General features: G+C 31.2%; 1 protein-coding gene across 1 annotated transcript in view; it reads right to left on the bottom strand.

Moving 5' to 3' along the window:
* Positions 1-21283, bottom strand: part of LOC149417704 (PAS domain-containing protein cky-1-like) — a 207912-nt gene that overhangs the window by 81554 nt on the left and 105075 nt on the right. Inside the window, exon 4 of the mRNA XM_089640144.1 lies at positions 19004-19093. Coding sequence (XP_089496270.1) covers positions 19004-19093 — 90 coding nt within the window. The remainder of the gene's footprint in view (positions 1-19003; positions 19094-21283) is intronic.

Genomic DNA, 21283 nt, shown 5'->3' with positions numbered 1-21283 from the left:
CTTTACCATTATCTAGTCATTTATTATTCATTCAATGGATAAATGTCAAAGGTTTTTTATTAATGTAAGTTGGAGAGATTAATGTACTGTCAGCGTGCATGTTAACTGCATATTTAAGAAGGTAATGCAAGTCCGGTGCATAAAGATATGCACGCAATTTTTTGTTATTTCAATGTTAATTAATGCAAGTTAATCCGCGTTTGATTATCTAAAAACTTGTATTTTAAATTATAATTTATGGTTTGCGTTAATTATAAGTGCTTTTAGGCCAAGGCACGGAAGTTTGCTTAAAAAACGTGGTGTATAATATAGAACTGGCAGAATAAGGACGTAGGTTGACTGAGTGCTGTATCAAATTATATCCTTTGGCGTTAATATGTGAAAGGAAACAATATTATATAAAACCTAATGCAAATAATAAGTCTTATTATAGTATTATATATTAATACCCACTTGGTCATAAATTTCTATTAGTTTAAGTCCCTAGTTACAAGTTTAAGTTGTAAGTCACTAGTTTTATTTATACGAGTATATATACTTACTTACAGTACTTAGTTGCTATCTATAAGTCTTAGTTGTAAGTCACTATTATAAATACATCTTAGCTGTAAGTTATTAGTTGTAAGTCAAAGGTCTAATTGATAAGTTAGATCAATTGGGTGATTTTCTTAATAAAAGGCGCTATATAAATAATGCAATCATACATGGATTGGATATAATTACTGGATGGAAGGAAAAAGGAGTGTCTGCTGTATAAGTGGACTGAAGAAGACGTCGGAGATAACCTAGGCTGACATGGAACGATCGAGTGAATCAAATTGTTGAAATAATAGAATAGTATGTCGGAAGGTTAATGAAGCAAGAAGTGTTTGCATTGAATTCCTCCCTTTCTTCTCTTTTGGCAAAATGACTTATTATGCTGACGTCAAAAGCCGGTTGGCTAACGCGTAAACATTTTTGGGGCGTAGAGAAATAATAAAACGTCGATTACATAGAGTGTACATACTGTACATATTAACCGAATAAAATCAACTGTTTAACTGCTGAATAACATGAGCTAAAATTACGCCCCATTCCGCCACTACCGTTGACGAGATTTCTCCTTTTAAACTCAATATTATGTCATAGAATCTGGTCTAAACTCCATCGCTCTTTGTTGAACTCGACCTCTTCGTCAGCTGCACAGCTCTTCATCAATGCAACAATAGTGCATGTACACCAAAACTCGTTAATTGACCTCCTCACACATATTATCGAGCTTGATAATTTGTTTGATATTCATTTACACAAACTAATTAATTAAAAAAACAGAAAATCAGTTATAAGTGCTGTATACATGTGTGTGCATAATTCTAATTTTTCCCTGTCATCATTGACCGGCTTTCAATTCATAATCTAATTACGTCTAAAAAATAAGATAATTATATACCTTAGTAAAAAAGATGGAATTTCCAAGGTTTAAGAGCACTAACACCATCCATGAAGTGGCTGGCGGTAGTTACTAAATGTGGCTGTTCGTCTAACGTCTATCCAGTGGAGACAATTACTCGGACAAAGGGAATAAGAGGCTTTGTCTATTGTCAAAATGATAACACATTAGATGCTCGACACAATGAGGACGTTTTTATATCGGATTTATCCCATGTTAATTTTTTTACCATTATTAGTTATTTTTTAAAGAACACCGTCAAGAACATTTGAATTCAATTCAACAAAAAATATCTCGACTTAATTTATTTGAACGAAATTAAACATTTCGACTGTGTTTTACTAAAAGCCTTCAAACCACATTTTTTGGGAATGTTACTTTTCAGTAGTTTTCTAAATACAACACGGTTAAGTAAATTTTGTTAATTATGGCATTTTCAATATCTACTAAAAACTTCATTTATAAGGACAAAATTTTAAAGTTATTTCCAGTAAACCGTATATGAAATTACTAAACCTTCAAATCTCTCATGATTATAAATACAATGTAACGCTTTAGATAAAAAAATAATAATAAAACACTTTCATATAAACTTCATGATTAGTTTTATGAATTTGTAGATATTAATCTTCTATCCGTCTTCTGTAAAATTTTAATTTTGTGGCTTGAAGGGTTTAACCAAGCCACAGTCGATATGCATAAATCCACAAGCTAACGCTTCTAATGTTAGAGTAGTATAAATCTTGAAATTTAAATTATCCAATTATAAAATCTGATTAAACTTGTTGAATTCCGTGGCACGCTTAGTACGTAAAAAAAAGTATATATAACACTTGGTTTCGAGTTAATTTCTACAAAAAATAACTATGATTGTGGATGGAGATGGTAAAATATGCATTAAAGTTCCATTTTTATCAATCAAAGTAAAGTTTGAAGGTAAAGAAATATGCATTAATTCTTAAAAAATCCCAAAATAAACCCTGAAAATCTATTTTATGCACTTTTACTTAAATCTTCGACTTATAAAGTTATCTCCATTAGATATTTAAGTTGAAATCAAGTGTTATGTTTTTGAAGAGTCTTTTTTATTTTTATTTTTTATTTTTTTATTTGGTACATTATTTTGTTACAATTTATGTTTTCCAGTAATGTAGGCCTCACTGGGTGGCTTGCCCGTGCTGAGGCCTTCATTTTATAATATGAAAATCTAATCTACATAGGTATTACATTTAAAGAGAAGATAATAAATTTGAAAAGAAAATAATAAATTTAAAATTAAAAATACGAAATACATAATAATACATTTAAAATTAAAAAATAATACAATGAAAATAATCTTGTGTGTTTGTGAGTGATGTGTGTTTATGTTGGTTTTGTGCGTTACGTGTAGGTTTTATTTTTATTTTATGCTATGACATTTTGGTAATATTGTCTTTTTTGTTCTTTAATCCATTTTGTAATTTTGTGTGTGAATTTATTTTTACTTTCCTCAATTTTAATTTCAAGTTTTAAACTGTTGAAAGCTTTTATAGCATGGTATTGGTAGTGTCTTTGTCCAAAGCTTGAATTTACTGTCGGAGTTTTTATGTTTTCTTTGTACGCTTGTCTAACTGGTCTGTCAGTGCTATTTTGTGTATGTTGAAATTTTTTTTTTTTGTCAAAAATGTAGTTTAGTAGTGTTTTAACGTATAATTGGCGTATATCTAGTAGGTCACAGCTGTTGAATATTTGGTCTGTATCAGTCAGTCTATGTTTTTTGAGTATTACCTTTAAGATCGTTTTCTGTGCTTTACAAGTTTACCAAAATCTGAATTGCTGATACAAAAGCTTGGCAAAAAATATTATTTAAGAAGAAGATAATGTCAACAAATCTCAAAGAAACAGAAAAAGACACATAGATGCTCTACTAATTGTTGAGCTACTGAGACACAGTTTTTCAAAGTCATTTTTAACGATCTCATAATTCAATTATTTGTAAAATCTCTAATTAATTGACTACCAAACTACTTATGTATAAAATTTACTAAAATTTCTATGTTTGTACTTATTAATTTTGAAATATGTGACCGTTAAAAAATGACCGAATATACATAATTGGGTCTCAATAGCTTGATTGGGAGAGTGTTGTCTAGATTCTAGATGATACAAAGAATCTGGGTTCAATTCCCAGTTGAGTCAGTTACCTTTTTACTGACTGTTTTTTTATTTTTTTTTATGTTTCGTTTAAATTATAAATATTACATTTTTCTTCAATTAATAAATATTAAATTGATGCGTACGTATGAGCTTCAAAAGTCATTTAGTAAAACTAAAAATGACGAAATGAAACTTAGTGGGTAGGTACTTCTAACACAAGTAAATGGAACACCGTTTAAAAATGTATATTTTGTATTATTATTCGGGTTAACGCCCAGCTGGGCTATAGATATGGTAAATGACATAGATTATACGAACAGAATATATCGAACTACCGAAAATTACACAAAAAGTTTTTAAAGCGTGCTGTAATGTAAAACTGAAATTATATATTATTAGTGAAACATGTAACGGTAACGTAAATTCAAATATAAACTATAACCATAATAAGACAAATAACCTAAACTACATTACCTACGCGAATACGATGCTTAACTATACTACAAAAAATTACTTTGAGGTCACCATATTATATAAAAAAATTGTCTTAAATTTAGAACGTAACCAAATGATTTTTAGATCGTAAATTCATGTTCATTATGTATGTAGTAGTCTTGCTGCCTAAAAGAAAATAGATACTCACGAAAATTTTGTTGAATTATTGTTTGCAATAAAACAAATAATATCGTTGAAATAGGAATAACTTCAGCCATGATATCCCATCATCAGTTAGTGAATATAACACGTGTTATCCACTTATATAATGCCAAGTTTGCAAAAACGTTTTAGCGATCGCTTACCATAATGTGCCAAATTTGTATAACCTAAAAATATGGGATAAATGCTGAAATATAGGTGAATTTATTGGCTTTGAACCTCAGTAAGCAGTTTTATATGTTTCCATAATAGTATTTTGAGAAATGATATTAAATCAATAATATGGTAAATGCACATATATGACACCAAAGAGTATGATTGAATCCTAGTTCCATGTATGACACCAATCGATTGAGTGGTTATTGTGTGTATGAAAATATATGTATCTAGCAATAACTCATACATTCCATAACACATACCGCCTTTATCTAGTCTGAAAACAGTCAGACAAGATTGTTTAAAATTACCACTTCTGAATTTAAAAAAAAAACAAACAAATAACATTCTGAAAAATGGCAGCAACCTCCCGTTAAAAATAAGATCATACAACAATAATGTAGTGAACAAAAATGCTGCTTGCAATTGTTTTCTGTTTTTTGTGGTGAGTGGTTTCAGAAAAACAATTTTAGGCTTACCAAAAAAGCGGCGAGTCTGGTCGTCAAAGCGTTGAGTCCATTAGGAAAAAATCACTTAAGTAGACGTCTGCCGCTACTGTTGTATGTACTGTTTAGAGTTTAGAAAATTATGATTAATGTTTTCTTTGATGTAAAAGACCATCGTCATGCTTGATTCTGGACCAGTATTAAACTATGGGATGACGCTGGGCCAACATTACTTCGGTAGCTCACAGAGAAGCACAGGAGACCACAGGTCGGAAGAGTAGTTTTTTTTCTCTCGTACACCATCAAGGCTTAATGCGCTAGAATGACTCAATGTTCGTAGGTATAAGGGGTTCAGAAAATCACGAACCGTTTGAAGATATTGAAATCAGATTAAAAAAAATCAAAAAACATTTATTGCACAAAAATACAGAGTACAAAGCGTATAGCTTATAGGTTACATCCTATTTCTTCCAGCTAACTCAACAAATAAACATTATTTTACATAACCCATATACAATTACATGTTAACAAATGTATATAAATAAAAAATAACAAAAACAGTGGTATTTAATTTATGTAAGGTATTCATTAAAGGTGTAGTGACATTTGTTTAAAAGAAATTTTTTCAGTGATAATTTAAATTTGAGTATGTCGGTTATTTGTTTGATGCTACGTGCAAGGTTGTTAAATACTTTAATGGCCACGTAGTGTGGTCCTTTTTGAAATATAGTTTTGTTTGCTTTTGGGATTAATAAGTTTTCTGTAAACCTTGTAGCGTGTTTATGTGTTGAGTTTTTTTGTGGGAACTTTTCTGGAGATGATCGAACTAACAGGCATAACTTCATTATATATATGTTCATTATTTATGTATGTATTTTTTAAATTGAAACTGCACATAAAAATGAATAATTGCACTCATTTTTTGCGTTGTATTTATTAATAACTTGGGCACTACTGTGGAAAATCAAGGAATAGTATGAATTCTTTACACACCAGTTCCAATTTTTAAAAGGACACTTAAATTCAAAACAAAGCCGAGTTTAATGAGTTACAATCTCTCATATAGTGACAGATCCACTATATAAAAAATATTTATCACGGTACAAGTAGATACCTTTAAAACACATAATAAAACATTGTTTTATAAAAGATTAGAAAATAATTATACAGTGTAATAAACATCTCTTCGGTGCTATTTTAGTATCAAGTTTAATTTGTAGAACTTTATTACATTTAAAAAAAAGTTTTTATGTATTCAGTAATATTAATATTCTATTTATTATTTACAAGTTTCGCCCACTGAAGTCATTATCAAACTGTGCTATTAAAAAAAATCTACTTCTTCTTCAAATTGGTTACCTAAGAAACTGTGTATGCGTAGTATAAGAGTCTATAAACGAATTAGTATTGACATTATCGTTTGTAACGAATTTTTTTTATTTTTGCATTTACAGTGAAAAAAAAATCATCCTCTTCTTCCCAATGTGGGTAAGGCTGTTTTTAAGGAAGGAAATCGATACTAGGTATGATAGTATATGATGGTAAAAATGGTAGGTATTATTCCAAACTGTTTCAATACTAAACAGCAACCATTAATTTGGCATTAAGTATCTATATTCCTAAATTACAAATAAATAAATTATATATATTTATATATGTGTGACCACCTGTGACAGGTAAAAACATCCCTTTTGAATAACCGCGCCATCTATTGGACCTAATAGCAAAATATTTTTCTATTTCGCCATTTTTCTCTATCTGCACAGCAACTCGTGGTTTGGGGACAGCTAGTAAAAAATAAATATGGTAAAAAAGTTATTGTTTTATTTTATATTATAATTTCACATCAAATTGAATCTGTTTCATATGAACATATCTAATTCTGTAATAAACAAAAAAAAACATAAGACAGCTTCTAGTGACCCTGTAGAGAAGAGCTCAGTTTATATGAATGCTCGTCTATAAAGACAAACACAAAAAATCTCATAATGCCATTGTCCGTATATACCTATGCATTAGGAGTGTGCTCTAAGCATGCATTCGTTTAGAATTTATATAAAAGTGCTCCAATCTCAGACATTCTGAGAAGGCTTTCAAAAATGCTACGATCATTTCACATATCAAATCATTAATATTTAATATAACTAAAATACAGGTGGATACCTATTACCTACATGCTTTTTGTTTTTTTTAGATCATTGATAAATGCACAATGGTAAACCATGTGCAGTATTTTTTAGGTCATTGATAAATGCACAATGGTAAACCATGTGCAGTATTTTTTAGGTCATTGATAAATGCACAATGGTAAACCATATGCAGTATTTTTAGGTCATTGATAAATGCAAAATGTTAAAACCATGTTCAGTATTTTTTAGGTCATTGATAAATGCACAATGGTAAACCATGTGCAGTATTTTTTAGGTCATTGATAAATGCACAATGGTAAACCATGTGGAGTATTTTTTAGGTCATTGATAAATGCACAATGGTAAACCATGTGGAGTATTTTTTAGGTCATTGATAAATGCACAATGGTAAACCATGTGCAGTATTTTTTAGGTCATTGATAAATGCACAATGGTAAACCATGTGGAGTATTTTTTAGGTCATTGATAAATGCACAATGGTAAACCATGTGCAGTATTTTTTAGGTCATTGATAAATGCACAATGGTAAACCATGTGGAGTATTTTTTAGGTCATTGATAAATGCACAATGGTAAACCACGTGCAGTATTTTTAGGTCATTGATAAATGCACAATGGTAAACCATGTGCAGTATTTTTTAGGTCATTGATAAATGCACAATGGTAAACCACGTGCAGTATTTTTTAGGTCATTGATAAATGCACAATGGTAAACCATGTGCAGTATTTTTTAGGTCATTGATAAATGCACAATGGTAAACCATGTGCAGTATTTTTTAGGTCATTGATAAATGCACAATGGTAAACCATGTGCAGTATTTTTTAGGTCATTGATAAATGCACAATGGAAAACCATGTGCAGTATTTTTTTTTAAAGCTTTTATTCTAGATGAAAGAAAATTAAATTTTCATATCACACGTAAATACATTACAAAACAGTATTATTCACTTAAATTAATTTGTTGATTGAATATAAAAGTGGGAGTTTTTTTAAACTAAAATTATTTTACAATATAAACATCTAAATTAGTATTTGACCACTTAATTCTAAGAATATTAAAACGTTTTAATATTCTCCTGATGTAGGAAGGGTACTTCTGAAACCGGTTGAGTGTAATTAAAATAAAGAGGTCAGGTAAAGGTATTTATTTAAATTGTCATTTATGGCGAGCCACAAGATTAATAAACATTATTTTTATCCCTATTTTCAAAAAAATGGAACTGATGTGTAAAGAATTCAGATTGTCCCTTGATTTCTACGGGTTTGCGCTAGTTTTCAATAAATTACACGACTAAATATAAAGAATAATAAATCAATGAATTACACTCCCTGAATTAGGTCATGCCTGAGTTTTATAATGCCATCGAAAGGCGAAATGGCTGTCACATGTTAAAGCAGTGTATCAGAGCTACTAATATAATATTAAAAAATAATAATAATAATTTGAAGTTATTACAGTTATGTCGGTACTACGAGGTTGCAAAATCAACGCAGCGTTATTATATGGATTTATCGTCTATGATAAATTATTATTTATTTCTTAGAGATAATATATTGTCCATGAAACTTGTTTCTGGTTCTTGCTAAAAAAACTAATAGTTCTACTAGTAACAATTATAAAGAACATATTTTTTTATTACGAAATCAATTCCCAGTAATAATCTTATCTTATTAATAAAAAGCAAGGCGTGGCTGGTAATGTTAAAAATATTCAAATTGGACCAACGCCCCACCGTTTAGAGACTGATCTCTATTTCTCTCATCTTTCATCTCCCGGGGGTCCGTCCCTTTATCTCCACAGTGATCTTAATCTTTATCAAATTGTCGCCTGGGGTTTATTTACCAAACGTTCATATTCAATCATTCTCTTTACACTCGCGAGGTAAAAAATCCTAAAATATGCAGAAAACCGGATCGGCTCGCACCAAATTGCCCAAATGTTACGGCTAACCTCATAATTTACATTTAAATTGGTGTAATAATATTGTTATTATGCAGGTAAATCGATTGGTTCTCATAATATAATGCTTTATGTAAATATAAGTCTCTAAAAACATAACCATAATATATAAGTAGACGTTAATAAAACGGTTTATGTATATTAGAAAAAATCTGTTTTCCTGTTCAGAATCGTAAAGTTAAACATCAACATAAGTTTTATATCGAAGAGTCCAAAGCAATTGACATGCTTATATTTTTATTTTGTCTAATATAATGTATACATTTAAAAAAATATATATTTGGGTGACGGATTCATCATTTATTTACCACACAAGATTTCTTATTGGAACACCTTTAACATTTGGGAAGATAGGTGAATAAAAAATACTTAAGTAAATTAAAGAGAAAATATAAATTTTCACTGTTCAAAAATTCTGTATTTAAAAAAAAATATCCCACATTGAAGGTTCTCGAGGTAAATATATTTCATCAGTATATGATATATTTGTGGATGCTGTGTAGAGGGTCTTTTTAAGGAAAGGAAGGAGAAAAGTTCTGCGAACGAAAAAAGTATGAATGGTGAGTGTTTTAGTGTGATCAGGAGTAACGGACGTACGAATCCATCCCCCCCACTGCGGTGCAAGACGATGGGTCGAGAGAGTCCAGCTTGAGAGATCCTTCCGCCGCCAAGACCTGAATACACCTGATGAACCCGGGCACCCTTGCTAAGTCGTCAAACGTAGCGAACTACTTAGGCGAACCTACAGTAAAAGTGTTGGTTATCCAATAAACGGTTTGCGTTGCGGCGGTACACATACCATACCCTCCTAAAAGCACGATTCCTCTTGTCATGCTACGCTGTGCTAGAACATATGTTCTGCCGTTTGGTAATACATATATATTTGGTATTTTGTAAGTAGTTATTTCTTTGCTTAAAACTTATTTTAGCAATATTTAGTTTTGTAGAGCTTTAATGTTTATTGTATATCCTCTGGCATTATTCACAATTATTACGAAATCATTTGGTTGGTGTACCATTATTTTTAATTTAGAAATTACGAAATTAGTATTTTATGTTATTTAATGAATCCTCATGGTACATTAGTGACAATTCGTCAAATTACACGAAAGTATTAACTACAGTTTACGAGCATTTATTTCAGCAGAAATCTTTCATAACATGTGTATGAACTTGGCACTTTTGAACCCCAAACGACGTCTTAAGTCATGCTTACTTAAATACATTAATTAATTCACACTGAACCGAGTTTTTTTACTGAGTGATGCAGTGGGTTAGGCTAATGGCCGATTACAAAAATAAATCTTTCGGCGGCGCTTTTGTTCTAATGGCATTTTTAATAACAATTTCATTGAAAATTAAATGTTCGTAGAAATATTACCACAGAGCGGTAAGAGATTTGACTAGGTCATAGATTTAAAATCCTAAAAAGGTGTGTTAAGTTCTATAATCTTTTTTATAAAACTTACTCTGCGAAGTAATCCAAAATCATATTTTTATTTTATTTTATTTATTTATTTAACGCCCAGAGGGCTTTTACATGGTTGGTAGTATAATTTTAATTTGACAAATACTTTCAAACATAAAAAATAAGAATAAAATTACATTTGATAAAAGCTATGTAACAAGTTATACAAACACAAGAAACAAAAACAGAAAATTACAGCTATTTGTTGGTTTACATGATGTGTTTAGGAGTATTGTTGAAATAAATGTTTTAAATGATCCACAAAACTTGCCAAGTTGGTATTGAATATGTCAACATCACCCAAGTAATGATTTCCCATGGTGTGAAGTCGTTGTATCGGAGAGTGGGCAATGTAGTTACGCTTATGTGTGCTGCTGTAGAATATTGTATTTTGTCGTGTTGTTACTGTGGGTGTATGTATGTTTATAAGTTGCAGGAGTTCACAACAGTCGAATTTAGAGTTAAGTATTTTGAATAAGAACGTTAAATCGTTTATTTTACGTCTATCTTCTAATGTATGTATTTTTAGAGTATTTAATAAGAAATTGTATTTTAAGTCTTCGACAGGGATATTTCATTTAAAATTTATAAAACGTAGAAATTTTCTTTGTATTCGCTCAATGTTGTTAATGTGAATTGTATAAGATGGAGACCAAACTACTATATTCAATTAGACTTCTTACTAGAGTAATAATAATAATAATAATAATAATTGGATAATTTGTAGAGCGCCGTTTTTGTGAAAAATCACCTCAAGGGCGCTGTACAATTTATTTCCTAGGATCTACATTTGTTATTTAGAAATGATACCAAAACATACTTACCTGGCAAGTCACTTCCAACAAACACACTTATATTAAAAAGTTTATGCTTATAAAAGATAGAACTGCACGCAGAGGACACTATATCAAAAAACACTGGTCGTCGCATGATCTTAAGTCTGCTATAGTTTTTATTTTAATTTAAATGTATTTTAACTGTCTTAAAAGCCTACAAATTGTTAGTTGTTATCATTTTTATTTATTTATTTTTAATTATTATTTTTATTTATTTTATTTTATTTTTAGTATTTTTTACATTTTGTTAATTTAAATTTAAATTGCCGTCAACTGTGAAAGTGGAGGTTTCTGAAATTATGGATACGACTGTCTGAAAAGGTGCGTTTTAAGTTTAGACCTAAATTCTGTCGAGTCTGCGATCATTCTCAAATCATGTGGCAGTCCATTCCAGGCTTTAGGTCCTGACACGGCAAAAGCACGCTCACCGAACTTAGTATCTGGTGTGCGCTTTGGTTCCTTCAACCTTCCGATAGCTGATGACGTTGCTGACCTAAGGGTTGACTGTCGGGAGTTGGAATCTTCTGGAATACACAATTCTGATAAATAAGCTGGAGCCATTCCGTTAAGTGACTTAAATACCATCCAGCATACCTTGAACTGGATTCTTTCAGGACATTTGAGCCAGTGCAGATTTTTGAGATGCTCTGAAATGTGGGAGTATTTAGATACTCCGGTGATAAGCCTTGCCGCGGCGTTGAAAACGGATTGTAATTTGTTGATTTGACATTTAGGGAGACTTGCATATAATATAGATATAGATAATAGATACGTATAATAGTTTAATGGCTTGCAAAGAATTAAAGTTTTTAGTTGTTCTTAATACGAAGCCTAGTGTTTTCATACCTTTGTTCACAATTTGATGGATATGATTGGTGAAACTTAGTTTTTCGTCCAAAATAATTCCAAGATCTCTCATTTCCGTGACTCTTTCTAAAGCTATGTTATTGATGGAATATTCGAATAAAACAGGATTTTTGTTTTTGAAGAAAGTCAAGGTTTTGCACTTTACTACATTTAAAAATAAATTATTTTGAACGCACCAATCTCTAAACTTACTAATATTTGACTGTAGTATATGGCAATGATTTATATCAGTTATTTTCTCGTATAGTTTGACGTCATCTGCAAAGAGCAATACCTCGACATCGTTGAAGCAATTGGTTATATCATTGATGAAAATGAGGAACAAAACCGGGCCAAGGTGACTACCTTGCGGTAGGCCACTGGTAGCCCGGAAAGCTTTCGACATCCAAGATTTTATTTTAACGAACAGTTTACGATTTGACAAATAGCTACTAAACCATTTTAGCATGTTATCCCTTATTCCTAGAGCAAATAGTTTTTGGATTAGTAGTTTATGGGATACATTGTCGAATGCCTTCGAAAAGTCTGTATATATACAGTCGACTTGTTTATTTTCTGCAAATGATTGTGTAATGAAGTTTTGAAATACCGTTAAGTTAGTTGCGGTGGATCTTCCTTTGATAAAACCGTGCTGTTTTTGATTAATTAATTTTATTAATTTGGGATAGATTTCATCAAGGACCAATGATTCAAAAAGCTTTGGCAGTACTGAATGTATACAAATGGGGCAATAATTAGCTATGTCAGTATCGTCTCCTTTTTTGTAGATCGGTGTAATGAAGCTAGATTTCCAGCGGTCAGGAAAATGTCCAAGGGACAAGAGACGGTTAAACAGTAATGTAAGTGGTTTAGATAATGTATTAGAGCATGTTTTGAGGAATATTGGTGGAATGTTGTCTGGGCCAGCGGATTTGTCAGTGTCTAAGGAAAGTAATTTTTGTTCGCAACACTTTTGTGTGATTTGGCAGTTTGTTAAGTTTGTGGTCATATTAAATTTGTATTCGGGTATTTTATCATCTGGAGTGTCTTCATCATATACATTTTTGAAGAAGTCCGAAAAAAGGTTTACAATATCCTGTGTATTGTTTGCACTGATTCTATTCATATTGGCGGGTAGTCTGTGTTTTCATTGTTCATTTTTTAAAGAAATTTCCAAAGGTTTTTGGATTTAAAGACAGTGTCCTCGATAGAGGTTATGTGCATTTTGTAACATTGTTTGGAAAGATCTTTACATTTTTTCCTAGTTTCGCTAAAGATTATATAATCATTTATGGATTTACTTTGTTTGAATTTTTTGTGTTGACTCTTTTTTTGCTGAAGAGAGGCTGTAAGCTCTGATGAAAACCAAACCGGGTAGGTATAGCTTCTTGGTGTGTAAAAAGGTACATAAGATTCAATAGTATTAGAAAAATATAAATAAAGTTTATCTAACGATTCATAAACGCTTTCATCGGATAAAAAAGACCAGTCTGTATTTGAGAAATGGGAGTTAATTGAGTCGAAGTTGGCTGGTTTAAAGTTTAGGACGCTTTGTGAAGGTTTCCTTTCATTATCACATGTCATATTTAATTTAATGTATAGGGGAGGATGATGATTATCTATAAGTAGAAGTGGATCATTTGAGAGTTCAACAGACATTTCAGGATAGTTTGATAAAGCTAAGTCTAATAAGCGATTGTTACTGTTATATATAAAATTATGTTGATGAAAGTTTAGAAAGTTTACCATGTCCAAAATTTCACGTGCACGATCGTTTTCACTTTCGTTTATGATGAGACCACAGTTATTTGCTTTCCATATTAAGTTTGGTAAGTTATAATCCCCAAGAATAACAATTTTTGAGTGAGGATATTTTGATGAAATTGTTTCGATGTCATGACAGTGGTTTCTATATGACTGAGGGTCAGAAAGTGGTGGGTAGATAGGCAGTTCCAAATATAATTTTCTCGAGAGGAGTCGTTATTTGCACAAAAATATGTTCGATGTTATTGTGTTTCGTGGTTAATTTTCTTGCTGACAAACTTGATCTGACGTTTCTGTCGCAACGAAATACTTTGTAGTTAGTAAGACCAAGTTCAGTCGATTTGATTTCCGAGTTTAGCCAGGTTTCCGTAAGTATAATGATGTCATGATGATGAGAAGGTAGAGTTGCTTGTAGGTCATCGAGTTTTGATCGCAGTCCGCGGATGTTTTGATAATAGATTTTTATAGTTCTGGTTAGGTTAGGTGGGATTTCTTGAATATTTTTGTAACTTCCTAGTTTTTTGGTCGATTCGGCACGATTCGGGGGGTGGAGTTAATGTATTTTATGGTGACATCTTCACCATTTTTTTTTCCTTTTTTCCAGCTGAACCCTCAGATCGCTCAGAAATTTTTGTTGCGCCGCTGTTGAGTCGGGGTAAATTCTGACATTGTTCTTGAGAAGACTTCGTTTGCTTAGAATATTTCTGGATTGTGTTGAATTTTGTAGTTCTATTTTTATTGGTCTAGGCTTGTCATTTAATAATTTTCCAACCCTATAAAATTTAGAAATATTTTCATTTGCTGAATTGTCGATTACACCGATTATACTGGTGACAGCTGCCTGGTCATCCGAGATCCTGCCAGCTTCTGTCGCTTTAATGCTTTCGGGCACATTGCAAATAATAATATTTTTAGATCGCACTTGTTGTTCATTCATTTCCGAAATTGCCTCGCAAATATTAAAGTTGTTTTGCGAAGGATTTGCTCTAATATCCTTGTATGCAGTTCACCTTCTAAACTAGCAGTTTTGGATGCTACAGCTGAAGACATGGTACTTATGGCACTTAAAATTTCACATGCAATTGGTGAAATTTTAGAGATTTGATCCTTGTTAAATTTGTTGGCCGGATCAAAAAGTACTTTATTTAAGGCATTGACAGCTATTTCTGCTTTGGAGATGAAATTTTGCACATCCATTGTGAAACGTTTAAAAATTCACTATTCACTGCTTATCACTGTTGGGAGTCGATGATTTATTTTTGCTTTTGTTGACACAGTACACAAGTTCTTCCAATGCTAAATACTGTTATGTTAGTAAATAAGTGCTGCTTGTTTATATTCGATAATATTTATGTGTGATAATTCACTGTAATTAGTTTAAATGTCTAATTTTGACAGGAGTAGATCAAAATATGTTTGTACTGTGATATGTTTTTGGTTTGAAAATTTGGTCGCTTAGAAATATTACAGATGATTTTATTAAATAATGCAAGCAGAACACATCTAGGCAGAAACAAAGTATCAGGCCCACAGACATAGGAATTAATAGACGAGAAGATAATGGCGAGAGGTAAAATCAACTGTTGAAGAACGAAGGGAGTGAAGCTGACTGTGATTCGTCAATAAATCAATCTGACAGTAAATAGGCATCTCGCATTATAATATCACCATTTACTTCTTAAAAGTAAAATCTGCTTTTGAATGAATAGACATTTTTACATGGGAGCGCAAATTACTCGCCACGTTATGGACAAATTTGCGAAGTCCAAATTCGGCAAAAAAATTCGGTTCTATTTTCAGAGTCGAATATTTCGTTTAAGTATTTAGCTAAGACACTTTTATAAATGTTCATAATTTACTTCCCAGCAACCAACCAGCTTTGTGTTTCGCGTCCAGACGTTTCTCGATGTGATAGTAACAACTGATTCATATTATACGATGTGAATATGCTTAAAATAAAGTAAAATAATTCTTATATATGGAATGTAATACGACAATTGGGTTTATTCTCTTTTTCACATCTATTTTTACAAGTTTTCATAGTACAAGTCAACATTTTGCCGTGTTATTTCGTAAAATGAACCGATGATGCCTCGACCATAGTTCGCACAAGAATGATGACGTCACGTTTTCAAATTTCACTTGAGGCCATACGCGAGCACAGCCGGCTCCAATGGAACCGGTATGGGGAGTGGGGATAATACGCTTTTAATCACTTAGGGCAGGTCTACTAATATTCATATGTCTATGATCAGGCCCATAAAAACTGCGTATAATGCAAAATCTCCTATTTAAGAACCCCTTTAAGAATAAGGTTTTATTGTGTAATGTGGAAAATTAAGTTCTTAAGAAAAAGATTCAAAATTGTTTTTAAATTTTACTTTTCCAACATAAATTTATTAATTTTATTGATACATGATTTAGGGAGTACATGTGGTTTTTTGTGATATTTCACCCTCCATGCTAGGGATGACCCTGTGTTATGGCGGGTGAATTTTACAGTTTGCGGACATAGAATCTATACATTACTTTAATATAAAAAAGAAAAAAATAAGAAAAATGATGAATAGCTAGTTTGGGTTGCAAGAAAAGGATGGAGAAGTTAGAGAATTACAAGAACATAAAAAAATTGGATTTGAAATTTAGCATGTAAATAGATCACACTAATTAATTATTTACATACTATACCGCTAAGTTAGGGAATAAGGATTATACAATAAATCGTTTATACTTAAAAATACAATATAATCTCTCAATTATTATTATATTGAAATCCTTTTCTCTTTTTTCTTATTCTTATCTCTTTCCTTCTTTTACATCATTTTCTCTTTTCTATTTGATATAATTTTGTTATATATAAAATTTTTATTTTTATATATTAAAAAATAAAAATTCTTTTCACTATCTTTACACTCTCTGAAAAACTATGTTAAATTATTATTTACACGCGTTTCTCCGCCTTTTTAACACGAGCATTTGCTCTAAAAAAAGGTGAATCACGATGTACTGTAATAAAAAGAAAACAAACTAAATGTAATGTGATAACATATAACTGTAAATTTAATATTAAATAAAGAAATTTAAAAAAAAAATATATATTTATATATATGATGTCTTTCCTGAAAGGCGATTAAATTGATAGAGTGTAGAATGAATGGGTATTGTAGTTATAATGTATTCCGTGTTTAAGGATCCATTTCGTAATTTGTTTTTTAAAGGAATGGGGTTGACTCACGGTTTTTAGGTTTTCAGGGATAAGGTTAAAGATTTTAGGAGCTAGGAAGAAAAATTGTCTTTGAGCTGACGTGGTATGTAGTGAAGCTACTTTGTAGTAACCATTGATTATTGTTCTGATGGTTTAGTCGTGTAAATTAAATAATACATTTTGGAGACGTTTTTTTTGCAGTGCATTGCTTTAAATTGCACCACTTAAATTGGCTTCCGGCACGGTTAGTTACTATATCTGAATAGCCAAGTTACTTTAATTTATTTCTTGTTATGGGTGCTATACTTCTATTTGCTTTGGTTATGTTAACTCTTTTAATACAAACTATGTAATCGCGAGCCGCTCTCCGTGGATCGCCGCAAACCTTTTGGAAAGTGCGAAATATTAGTAGGTATCTTTCTTCAAAATATGCGATAATAATTCATTTTATTTATTTTTATATTACCTAATCGTTGTATTTTGAAACACATGTATAAAATTTTTTGTTTTTCTTTTACACACGACAAATATTATTAAATATTCTCCACTAATAACATTCCATTTCCTAAATCTGCCAATAATATTTTTACTATACATTCCTGTCACCTACTTAAGAACAGGTTACATCTGGTGTGGTATGTAATGTAAGGCATACAATTAAATAATATAGAAAATTAATTATGGTAAGTGCTTTTAATAATTTTTTTCTGTTTTATCAATGCGCAAGTAATTGCTGGGCGCATGGAATATACTTGTATTATTAACGTAGCTATCTTAAAACTGAGCAATATTGTTAAAATTCTTTGATAATAAGGTCCGAATATACTATTTTAGTGACAATAATTCTATCAAACACTTTATTTTGCCTTTTGAATGCTTAATTTTGGATTTGCTATTATTTGTGAGCGGCTTGGTGCGCTGTGAAGCTTAGGAAGGGTTGTTTCTTGGTATTTGAACAATTCATCAAATTTCAACGTTCATTTCTGGGATCTGTGAAAGTCTAATTCAAGTTCTGTTATTATATCATTATAGGCTAGTTGCTTGACAAAGCTGAAATAAAAACAGAACTTGAAAAAATCTTTCACAGAACTTGAAAATGAACGTTGAAATTTGATGAATTGTTCAAATACTCCGAAACAACCCGTCCTTAGTCTAGATTCTAGATGTAGCAATTGAATTAATTATTTAATTACAGCCATCGAAATATATGTCAATAATTTATTAATTTATTTGGAATTATCGGCACAAGTGACATTTATATACATGAAAGTTATTGACAGTCATAGTAAAATATGGAAAAAGGGATAAATTATAAGATTAAATAAGTTAAAAAGATAAAATAATATAGTATAATTATAAAATAATTCGCAATAAGAGGAAATTATTAAAATATATAAAGAGGAAACAAAAACAAAAAAAACATGTTATGCCAAGATCTTATTAATTAATATAAGCACTGCCAAAATTTTTAATGAGTACAGATTTATATTTCGACAAAGGCATATTAAAAACATCAGTTAACATAACATACGAGTTACCAGTGGTGTGAAATCTATTTATAACAGAATTGTAGCCTGAAACCGTAGTATGATTATTAAAATAATACATACTAAGGAACCTTGATTGAACAATAATTTTTAGTAACGCGAAAAGGCTGCTCGATTAGAAAAGAAAACACGTATTAAACGGGATATAAATTGTGGTTTGTGGAAATTATAGTTAACGAACCATCAGCTGTTCCACATGTAGAGAGGATAAATCGCCACAAAACTTTGTATATCAACATACTATTTGCTTAATTCATATTTATACACTCACATATTTTATTTTGATTTTTGACACAACCCGACTGAAGTATTATTTTATTCACTTAATCGTGCTTATAACACACATAAATAATATTTAAATATACCTGTTATTGCCTATTGAAAGTTGTATAAAAGTGCTTACCATAGAGTGTCCAAGGTACTCGGCTGCATTATCCGAAATATAAAGGAGTTTTCCGTTCTGCGTCATCATCATTAGAAATCCACTCAAGGCCTGCAAAGTAAAAAATAAACAAATATAAGTCGTTTAATATGACCACAGCTATTACTTAAATTACATGATTTTTTGTGAAGATTTCATTAATCTCAGTGGACTATTTTGCACAAAATGATTCAGTTTGACAATAAATGAATTTTGAATGTAATCTGGAACAGTTCATTAAATTTTTTTATAATATAAGAAATAAAAAAATTAACCTCGTTTTTGGGAATTGCACATTTATATGATCATTAGTTACCCATTAGTACAACATTATGAAAACTATGTTAGATCTTATTGAATCTAAGATCTTGTAATTATATAACAAAGGAAAAACATTTTTCAGGAACCAACCACTTCAAACCAAACACTTCAATTCAAAGGCTTTAAATTGCTGTAAACCATTGAACTATCGAGGCAATCTTTATATCAGCCATGATTAGCCAATGTATATGTATTCATATTAAATTACTAGCACGGACTATCATAAAAGTCCTATACCAATACTATAATGATCAAATCTGTCATTTATGGTCAGATACCGATATTTGCGAGCACGGTCAGAATGGTGACCGGATAAATCATCAAAATGAAAATTCATCACATCTTTAAAAAGTTATATAAAGTCATGGAAAGTGATGAAACAAAATTTTATTAACTGATTAAGTAGGTTAGGTTAGGTTAGGTTAGGTTTAAATATTTTTTTTTCATCGTATTTAATGACTTTATATCACTTTTTAAAGGTGTGTTGAATAGTCACTGTGTTGAGTTATCATGGAACCGGTCAGAATATGTTTCAGACAGTCGGCAGACAAAAGTCGCAACTTTTAGCGCGGCTTCCAAGAGGTTGGATAAGCTGTCAATATGCATAAATTCGTGGATAATTTCGTTCGTTTTGCAAAATAACTGGCTTATTAACTGGCTGGGGGTGAACTAACTAAGCTTTTAGAACTGATGGAAATCGTATACACGATCCACATACTTAGATAATTTATCAATTGATTCTATTCCAGCATCGAGAAAGAAAAAGTTATTACTAATGTCCTCATGAACTAATTAACTCCATTTTTGTGTCAAAAGTACAAACAGACTGCCAATTTATATTAAAGTTAATGTTTCAATTCGATATTTTCAATTGATTAGTATTTTTAACTTTCAGCGTTTATGTAGCTATCTGACGTTTAAGAATATCGATTCAAAGAGTGTTGCCAGCTTTTGTTGAATTCTGATTTGTGACGTTATCATCGTTGGTCTGAATATGAACAGTGAGACCGTGATCGGGAAATTGGTATAAAATCATCGGTAGTTACGCCTATCGATCCGATATTGTAACACATCCCATGTATCCTTACAAATGTCATGTAATAATAACAATAACATAACATTTAAATGGCTCAATTTTGTGTTATTTCGCTTCAAGTGTGCATTACTATAACAAACTTAAGGTCAAGTTCTTAAGATTACTCATACAGTGCGTCTTACCCAATTCAAATCAATAATATAACACAAATATACACAGTATATAGCGATGACAATAGATCAAACTATAACAACGGTGCATATAATACAGTTTATTTATTGAAAAATAAAACTTAGTTACACAAAATTGTTGATAGATGTTGTCGGATAAAAATTATATACACTCTTACAACTAATTAAAAATATTTGCGACACATTTTTAACCCTCACCAGTCGAATATGTCTTGTTGCGAGATACATCCCATTGGAACGGTTATGCGTCTCGCACTCCGCGACATAGCGTTAACCATGCTTTTTAATTCTTATTTCTAAGAGATCGAGCAAGAGAGTTCAGACTATAAAACTAAAAACAAACGCCGGGAGGTTTTTGACTCACCAATAATAATACGAACTGTTCCTTATTTCGTGCAATGGCTTCCCCAGTGACCCAAGAAACCAGTTCCATGGTGTTTTTTTGTTCGTAAATTAGCTGGATATATTCCACGTATTGGAGTTGTGCGAATCCGCCCCTCCTCCCGGATGTTTTGGTCCAAATCAAATCACATGTTTTACTCGCCGGGGTTTTAATGAACCTCCTCAGATGGAGCCATGGCATTAACACACTGTGAGAATGTAATAAGCAGTAGAAATTATATTAGCAGAACTTCGAATGTATAATTAAAAAGACATTCTGAAAGGATGTTACATAATACGTAAGCAATGTGCATGTTATTACGGTTCTTCGTT

Source organism: Hesperophylax consimilis, chromosome 15 (assembly GCF_061612785.1).
Source record: "Hesperophylax consimilis isolate HC1 chromosome 15, BYU_Hcon_1.0, whole genome shotgun sequence".
Lineage (NCBI taxonomy): Eukaryota > Metazoa > Arthropoda > Insecta > Trichoptera > Limnephilidae > Hesperophylax > Hesperophylax consimilis.
This window is presented reverse-complemented; position numbering and strand designations above follow the sequence as displayed.